The following is a 9,050-nucleotide window of genomic DNA, read 5'->3' as shown; positions in this document are numbered from 1 at the left end:
ATCGTGTGCTGGACACTGCGTTTGGTGCGCAGGGATTCCTTTCTGAGGCACTTCCACGGCAGGATCTCCCCTGTGCCGCTTCCACCCCGCGCTGCCGTGTGTCCGGCCGGGCCGCTGGGCCACAAACCCGGGCAAGGAGAGCAAGGAGCCGGGCCACAAACCCGGGCAAGGAGCCGCTGGGCCACAAACCCGGGCAAGGAGCTGCTCCTCGGGAACGCTGCCGGTGCTCACGGAGCCTCCTCGGGAAGGGGATCAGGGAGAGGCGCCTCGGCTCCAAACCGCTCCTGGAACTATTCACGCCACGGCGGTAACACCGTCCTCTTCCTGCCCGCTCAGCCCCTCACGACCTGACCTCTTAAGCCACGGCCTCCTCACTGTGCCTGCACCTCATCTGGGTCCCTAAAACCCCTCGCACAGAGCACTGCACCCACTCCGCGCCCTCACGGCCACGGCCCGGCTCGCTCCGCTCCAGGCCGGGTCCCGCAGCTACGCCGCCTTTAAACTGCCCGCGAGGCGCCTCCCCGCTCCCTGATTGGTCCCGTTGGCTGCTCTCCGCGCGGTGCCTCATGGGGGTTGTAGTCCCGAGCCCCGCGCGATGCGCCATGGGAGCTGCAGTCTCGCTGCCGCTGCGCCCCCTGCCGGCGGCTCCCGGGCCAGCAGCGGCAGCTCAGCGCCCGGCGGGCGGCGGGGCTGGGGAGATCCCGAGGGGGCTGGAAGGTCCCGGGGGGTCCCGGGGGGACTCGGAATGTCCCGGGGGTCCGGGAGAGTCCCCGAAAGGAGCTTCGGCACCGTTCTAGGGGACCTTCTGCTCGGGGCTGGGATCCAGCCCGGTCCCGCCGGCCGCCTCCAGCTGGGATCGGTGCTGGAGAACAGCGCCCGGACCTGCCGAGGTTTGGGATACACACACAGAGCTGGGGGAGGGAGCACACCTGGAACATACATACACACACCTGGAACACACACACACACACACACACACACACACACACACACACAACAGGAACATACACACACGCACACACACACAACTGGAACACACACACCCCCCTGGAAGACTCACACACACCTGAACACGTCCGCACACACACACACAACTGGAACACACACACACACACACACACACACACAACTGGAACACACACACACACACACACAAACACACACCTGGAACACACCTACACACCTGAACACGCGCACACACACACACCTGGAACACTCACACACATACCTAGAACATACACACACACACACACACACACACACACACCTGGAACACACACACACATACCTGGAACATACACACACACACACACACACACACACACACACACACACACACATCTGGAACACACACACACACACACACACACACACACACACACCTGAAACACATACATGCACACCTGGAACACACTTGAAACAAACACACACACGCCTTGAACACACACACACACGACACAGACACATACCTGGGGACACACACTCTTCTGGGGACATGAGCACACATTCTTGGGGACACACACACACCTAGACAGACACATAGAGCCAGCAGGACACCCAGCCCCGTCCTGTCCCCACAGGCACTCCGTGTCCCCAGGGCTCCCACCCTCTGATCCCACCATAGCCGCTCCGGAGGCGGCCGCTGGCCCCGGGCACCCGCTGTCACCTCTAATGGGACCATGTCCTGCCCGTGCCGAGGCAGCGGTGACACCGCGTGTGCCCTGGGGTCCCAGTGCCTCAGTGCGGCCTGGCCGTGTCCCTCCCCTCACAGTGGCAATGCTGTGTTACTCGGGGGACACCCTGGGGACAGGGCCGTGGTAATGATGGAGCCCCGAACGGCCCCGCTGAAGTGGGGGAGGGACAGGGAGCCTCTCGCGGAGGGGCTGATTAGATAAACCAAGCGGGGTCGGGGTGGCAGACAGACCTCGTCCCCAGGGTGGGGGACACTGGGGACACACACAGCAAACGGGGAGAGATCACAGCTCTGCTTTACCATGTTGTCACCCCGGCGGGGGGGCAGGACGGCGGCGCCCCCGCCCCAGCACAGCCCCCCGGCCCGGGGCCGTGCGGACACTGTACAGTCGGACCCCCGAGACCCCCGGCAGCGCCCCGGGGCGGGACAAGGGGGGCACAGCCGGGGATAGGGGCGCCGTGGGGCAGCGCGGGGGGCACCCCCAGCCTCTTGCCACCCCCAACCCTCCGCAGCCCCGAGCCCTCGAATGGCAGCCTTGGTGTGAGCGCAGGGAAAACGGGGGTCCGGGCACCGAAGGCAGCCGGGAGCGTGGGGAGGGGAACCCGTGAGCTGGACGGTGGCGGGGGGAGCCGAGGGGCCGGGCAGGAGAGGGGGGAGCTGGGGGCAGCAGGGAACCAAAGCACGGCCCGGGGATGTCGAGGGGCTGGGGGGCACTGCGGGGGTGCCAGGCGGTGCCGAGGGGCTGGGGGGCACTGCGGGGGTGCCGAAGGGCTGGGGGGGCACTGCGGGGGTGCCGGGCGGTGCCGAGGGGCTGGGGGGGCGCGGGGAGGGCCGGGGGCGGTGCCGCGGCTCCGGGCTCAGTCCGAGTAGATGATGAAGCCGGAGAAGGTGCTGTACTTGTTGTTGTTGCCGCCGTGGGCTTTGCCCCCGTCCAGCTTGATGAAGACCTCGTCCCCCGCGTCCAGGTGCAGGATGACGCTGTTGCTGGCGTAGTCGTAGTTCTGGTCGGCGTCCTGCGCGATGGCGCTGGCCCGGACCTGCCCAGGGGACACCGCAGGAGCCGCTCAGGATCCCACGGGACACGGCGGGTCCCGACTCACACACACCCGATCCCCCCGCCCCGCTGTAGGGTGGCGTGCCCTGGATCCCCCACCACGGGTGAGAGGGTCCCGGGGGGAGGCGGCTCCTGGGAGCAGCCCAGAGCCTCTCCATGCCCCGGCGGGCACAGACACGGGACCGCGGCTCTGGGTTTGGGTGGGGACCGTGGCACCGACGTGTGACTGCGGGTCTGGAGTCAGACGCAGGACTACAGCCCAGACACAGGACCCCATTCTGGCACGGGACCACAGCTCTGACACCCCAAATCCAGGTTTGGATACAGGATCATGGCACTATGGCTCCAACAAGGGACCGCAGCTCCACATTCAGACGTGGGACTATGGCTCTCACATAGGTCTGACTCCGGATTTGGATACAGGACCACGGCTCAGACACAGGACCGCAGCTCCAGAGCCCCATGTGGGACCATGTCTCAGTCACAGGACCCCAGCTCCCAGCTCGGATATGGGACCACAGCATCGTCATGGCACCCAAGATCCAGGCTTGGATGCAGGACCCCAGCTCAGACACAGGACCTCGTCTCTGGGTTTGGATACAGGACAATGCCTGGGACACAGGACCCCATCTCCCAGCCCAGCCCCAAACCAAACCAAACCAAACCAAACCAAACCAAACCAAACCAAACCAAACCAAACCAAACCAAACCAAACCAAACCAAACCAAACCAAACCAAACCACTGAACCCAGCTCATCCCGCAGCGCTTGCCAGGAGCTGCACAGGGACCGTCAGCGTGTGGCGAGGGCTGAACTCAGATCCTTCGTCACATGGACCCGCACCCACTGGGGGGCAGGATGCTCCCCCGATAAAGGTTTCCTGGGTGCCGGCAGAGCCAGAGGAGCCGTCACCGCCTGCAGAAGCGGTTCCGCGGCTGGAGCCCGCTGCCGCTGCACAATTCTTTGGGTAATCAAATCTCCGCCGGCGCCTCGCGGGGAGATCGCGGCGCTGGGTGACAGTGACAAGGCGGCTGGTGAAATCCCAAGTGAAATGCAGAAGCGCTGCGCCGGGAGAAGGTGCCGCTAATTACAACCGACGAGAATCGGCTCTTAATTGGCTCGCGCCGGGCGGGCAGGCAGCGGCGAGCGGCTGCGGTGTCCCGGAGCGGTGGCAGAAGGACGGCTGTCCCCGTGCAGTCCTGTCCTTTGTCCCCAAGACAGGGTCCCAGGGGACCACTCCTCCCCACTGCACCTCCCCGAGCCCACCGGCAGCCTGCGGTGCTGGGGTCAGATGCTGTTAACTCTGGAACCTACTGACAGCCAGGCTGGTGATCCCGTAGGACTTGCTGGCGCCCACGCAACCCTGTCCCTCATGCCACCAGCAACACTCACCCTGTTAAAAGTCACCCTGTGTCTACCCTGCCACCGCGAAGGTCCCCATTCCCGCTGGGGGACCCTGAATCCCAGTCATCCCAGCGCCCCTATCTCCAGGGGACGCTGCCTCTCCGGGGTTTTGCTGAGGAAGAGGAGTGAAGGAAGAAGCCGTGAGGAAGGAGAACCAGGAAAAGCCATTCGGCTCCGGGCTCCCACCATGGTCCCCCCCCCACAGCTGGAGCTGCCCGGTGCCATCCGTCTTCCCTCGTTAGGGAGCCGCCTCGTCACCGCGCGCCCGCCAGCCCTCGCTAACCAGGGAAGATAAATGGCAGCGCTGGGCCCGGGCTGAGCCGCTCCCGGCACCGCAGAGGCACAGGAGGGGGGGGCTGCACCACGGCCCCCCGCGATGGCCTCACCCCCTGTCCCGTTCTGTGCCTCAGTTTCCCCATGGCACAGCCGGGAGGTGGGAGCCATGGCCCCAGCCTGGACTCTGCTGCAGCTGCTCTCCCTGACCCCAGTGACAATACTGGGGTGTCCTCGGTTCTGGGGACAGCCTAGAGTGGTCCCCAAGGTGGCTGCACGCACGAGCTTTCAGGCGGGCAGGGGACAGTGGGGTGCTGCCATGTGCAGTGGCACTTGGGGCCTGGGGGACACCCCGTGCCCCACGTGCCACCACGGCCCAGCACCCCCGAGGCGCGGCAGCAGCCGCCTCTCGAGACCCCCAAACAGGGGGGTGCAGCGGCGGGTGTTCCCCAGGACCCTCGGGCACAGATGCAGCCGTGGGTGCCCACCCTCAGACCTCCCTGGGCACAGCAGCAGCTGCCCCCCAGGGCCCTTGGCTGCATCAGCAGATGCCCCCCGACCCCCCTGGGGGCAGCGGTGCCCCCAGGACCCCCAGCAGGTCCTTGTGTACCCTTGGGGACTGTCCCCAACAGTCCCTCGGGGCTGTGACTCTCCCTGAGCTGTGCGTGGTTCTCCTACAGCATGGGGACCCCAAAACCACCCGGTACCAGCCCTGTCCGTCCGTCCGTCCGTCCGTCCATCCATCCATCAATCAATCAATCAATCAATCAATCCGCCCGTCCCTCTGTCCGTCCACCTCCCCCCTCCCGCTGCCCTCGCCTCAGCTACCCGCTAATACAAATAATAATTAATGCTAATTAACCACCAGCAGCAGCTCCCCTGGCTCTCATTAACTCCAGCCCCGACCCAACGGTGATGTGCAGTCCCCAAACCGGCAGCACCCAGGGGATTTTGGGGGTCAGAGGGGGCCCCCCAAGTTCTGACTCTCTCTGAAGATGCCAGGATCCACCTTTATCTGCTGGGATCCCCACACCTTGCCAGGGACCAGGGATTCTTGGCAGCAATCCCTTAAATAATCCCATTTTTAAATTATTTGGGGCATTGGGGCGGGGGGGGGGGAATCTTCTTTATAGATATCGATGCGGCGATGCCTTGATAGTAATTAACAAGCAGTTAATTAAGTTGCATCGCCCACCCGAGCATAGCTCCTTTTGACAAGGGGCTCCATAGCTTATAGAAATTCATCCAGGAATGTCGATGCCCCGCAGAGCTGGCGGGGTAGGAGGGTTTGGGTGGTCCACAAAAATATTTTGAGGGAGGCAAAAGGGTTGAGGTGAGTTTTTGGGGTGCTCAGTCCGGAGTTACACGGATGCTGCTTAGGAGAAAGAGCCAGTAGTGTTGGAACCCCCCAAAATTTAGGGCTAGAGAGCGGGGGAGGACAAAAACAATCTAAATGAAAGGAAATCCGATCAGTTTGGATGGAGAAAATCTGCCGAGCGGCTCCTGCTGTGCTCCCGCTCGGAAGGGCTCGGAGCCGAGGGGTGAAACGCGGCGGCCGCGACAAGGCTCCCACTCCCTGCCTCACACCCCGGCTGTTCCTGGGGTGATAACTCAGCTTTGGGTTAAATCTTGCATCCTCAGGACATGGATGCACCGCGGGTTGTGATGCCCGAGACAAGGATGGGAAGCGGGGCAGAGTGGACGGATCCCGCGGGAATGTCGCTGCGGTGACATCCAGGGGAATTGAGCTCGGTGACATCCCGCGGGTCACAGCCACGGCTTGTCCCTCGAGTCGTGGTCGGGAGGGGGACACGGCGTGAAAAAGGGGCACCAGAAAAGCGTGTGGATGGCGAGGCTGAGTCCTGGCATTGGGGGTTCCAGCGGGATGGGGTCGGGGAGATGCGGGAGCGGGGAGGGGGAAGGACGCAGCCACCCCCGGGGTGTGTGCTCCCGCGGTGTCCCCACGCAGCCCGTCCTGACCCAGCAGCAGCAGCAGAGCTGGCTCCGGGCTGCGGGGGCAGCCCCCCAACAGCGGGGCAGGCACTGCCCCCCTCGAGGCCACTGTCCCTGCGGAGGAGCCCTGTCCCCCCAGGGACCTCATCGGGGACAATGGCACGGCCGGGGGGGGGGGGGCAGGGGGCACCCGGGGACGCTGTGGCGGTGCCCCAAGACACCACAAAGCACCCCAAGGCACCCCAAGGAACATCTCTGTGGCCAAGGAAAGAGCTGAGGGAACCCCTGGGGACAGGTCAGGGTGGATGGTGACTGCCCTCAGCACTGGGAGAGGGACAGCGCACACAGGGCAGCGCCTGCGAATGGGAGGAGGAGGAGGATGGGACACCCCAGGGGTGCACCCGGAGCCCTGCAGTGTCCCTGGGAGAAGGACAAGGCACCCCTGGGGTGCTCCTTCAGGGCGGGGAGCACCCCGGGGCCGCATCCAGAGCCCATCACTGCCACGGAGAGAAGGATGGAGCATCCTGGGGGAGCATCTCCAGCACTGAGAGAAGGATGGGCAACGCTGAGGATGCAGCTCCAGAGATGAGAGCAGGACAGAGCCCCTCGGGGGTGCACCCAGCGTCCATCATGTCACTGAGAGGAGAACAGGGCACCCTGGGGTTACACCTCCGTGCCCAGGAGAGGGATGTGGCACCCTGGAAATGCCCCAAATCCCATCATTGTCACAGAGAGAGGGACAGAGCATCCTGAGGGTACATGTCTGGTGATAGGAAAAGGACAGGGCGTTCTGAGGGTGCACACAGAGCCCACCTTCACCACTGGGAGAAGGATAAAGCACTCCAGGGGTGCACGCCAGTGTCTGGGAGAAGGATGTGGCACACCAGGGATGAACCCAGAGCCCATCATTGCCACTGGGAGAAGGATGTGACACCCTGGGGATGCATCTCTGCGGATGGGAAAAGGATGGGGCCCCTGGAGAAGCACCCAGAGCCCGCCATCAGCACTGGGAGAGGGATGTGGCACCCTGGGGGTGCATCCCCAGGGCCAGGAGAAGGATGGAGCACCCAGGGAGTGCATCGCTGGGGCCGGGAAAAGGACGGGGCCCCTGGGGAAGCACCCGCGGTCCATCATCAGCACAAAGAGGATGTGGCAACCTGGAGGTGCATTCCTGGGGCCAGGAGAAGGATAGAACACCCAGAGGGTGCATCGCTGAGGCCAGGAAAAGGACGGGCCACCCCGAGAAAGCACCCACAGCCCTTCTCCCGTGCTTGGGAACAGCAGAGCTCCCGTTCCCGCAGAGGGAGGCGGGATGGGCAGCCCTTACCTGCCCGTTCTTGCAGAGGTCGGCCCACATGCTGGTGCCGTCGCCGCCGCGCATGAGGACGTGGTAGGTGAAGAAGTAGGTGCCGGGGATGGCGCAGGTGAACTTGCCCGAGGCGGCGTCGTAGCTGTTGCCCAGGTTGGTGACCACGTCGTCGAACTTGAGGACCTCGTAGCCCTCGTGGGGGTTCTTGAGGCCGGCGTAGAAGGCGACCCGCGGCACCGTGCTGTAGGTGGCCGCGCTCACCGCGCCCGTCGCTCCCGGTCCCGGTAATCCCGGGGGTCCCGGTCTTCCTGCTTCACCCCTGGCCCCCACCGGCCCCGGCGGCCCCGGTTCTCCGGGTGGTCCCGGCGGTCCCGGTTTTCCCGGTCTCCCCGGTTTGCCTTGAGGACCTTGCACCAGGGTAGAGGGCGGCGGGAGGGGGCCGCGCTCGGCCGGTTGCGGGGGGGCGGCGGGGCCGTAGGGCTCGCAGACCATCCGGCAGGTGCCCAGCATCTCGTACCGGCCGTCGGTACCGGCGGAGCTCACCAGCACCGGGATGAGCACCACCAGCACCAGCACCATCACCACCCCCGCCGCGGCCGCCAGCAAAGTTTTCCGGCCCAGGCTGAGCCGCCGCCCGGCCGGGGCGCGCTGGCGCCCGGGGGAGGGAATGGTGCCGGCGGGGGGGAGCAGGGCGGCGGCGGCGGCGGCGGCGGGGGGGCTCGGGCTGGTGGCGGCGGCGGCTCCGCTGCGCTCCACTGGCTCCGGTGCGCCCCGCGCCGCACGGGCCACGCCCACCCCGCCGGACACGCCCACCCCGCCGCCGGACACGCCCATTGGACACGCCCACCCAACCCGGACACGCCTCCGCCGGTGCTGGCCACGCCCACGAGAACGCCCCCGCCCCACCCTCCGTCTCCGAGGGAGGGAAACTGAGGCAGGGAGGTGGGATCGGCCCCCCTGAGCCCCCTGCTCCAAGCGCGCGGGATCCCTCGGTGACCCGGCCCCTGTCCCCACGCCAGACCCCGAGCACTCCGAGCGTCCCCGTGGAGCTGGGGACACCCCTGGAACCCGTCACCTGTGTCCCCACAGAAGAACACCCACGGGAGATGGTCCCCAGGGCTCGCCCCTACTCCCTGCCTCAGTTTCCCCTCCCACGAGGGACCACACTTTGGGACAGCCCGGGTGACACCCCCGTGGCCAAGCACTCATCGCGGTCAGCCGTGGGTCCGTGGGATGGGAAGTCACCGCTGGTCGCACAGGTCACAGTGACAACGGGGCAGCCGCAGGTGGCACCGCGGGCACGGCCGGGCTGCGCTAGAGCCGCCCCGCGGGCCGAGCACCGGCGGGCTCATGACATGGGGACAC

The 9,050-nt window shown here is 65.7% G+C and overlaps 1 protein-coding gene across 1 annotated transcript; it reads right to left on the bottom strand.

Annotated features, from left to right (window-relative positions):
- Positions 1 to 1,972: 1,972 nt before the first annotated feature.
- C1QL1 (complement C1q like 1) lies at positions 1,973 to 8,489 on the bottom strand. Its single transcript, XM_056512025.1, has 2 exons — positions 7,704 to 8,489; positions 1,973 to 2,730 (listed from the first exon to the last, which is right to left on the bottom strand). The coding sequence occupies exons 1-2, from the start codon at positions 8,262 to 8,264 to the stop codon at positions 2,551 to 2,553; spliced, it is 741 nt and encodes a 246-aa protein (XP_056368000.1). The 5' UTR covers positions 8,265 to 8,489; the 3' UTR covers positions 1,973 to 2,550.
- Between the last annotated feature and the right edge of the window lie 561 nt (positions 8,490 to 9,050).

The sequence above is a fragment of the Oenanthe melanoleuca genome, chromosome 27 (assembly GCF_029582105.1).
Source record: "Oenanthe melanoleuca isolate GR-GAL-2019-014 chromosome 27, OMel1.0, whole genome shotgun sequence".
In the NCBI taxonomy this organism is placed as follows: domain Eukaryota; kingdom Metazoa; phylum Chordata; class Aves; order Passeriformes; family Muscicapidae; genus Oenanthe; species Oenanthe melanoleuca.
The sequence above is the reverse complement of the archived record's forward strand: the minus strand, read 5'-3'. Positions and strand labels throughout refer to the sequence as shown.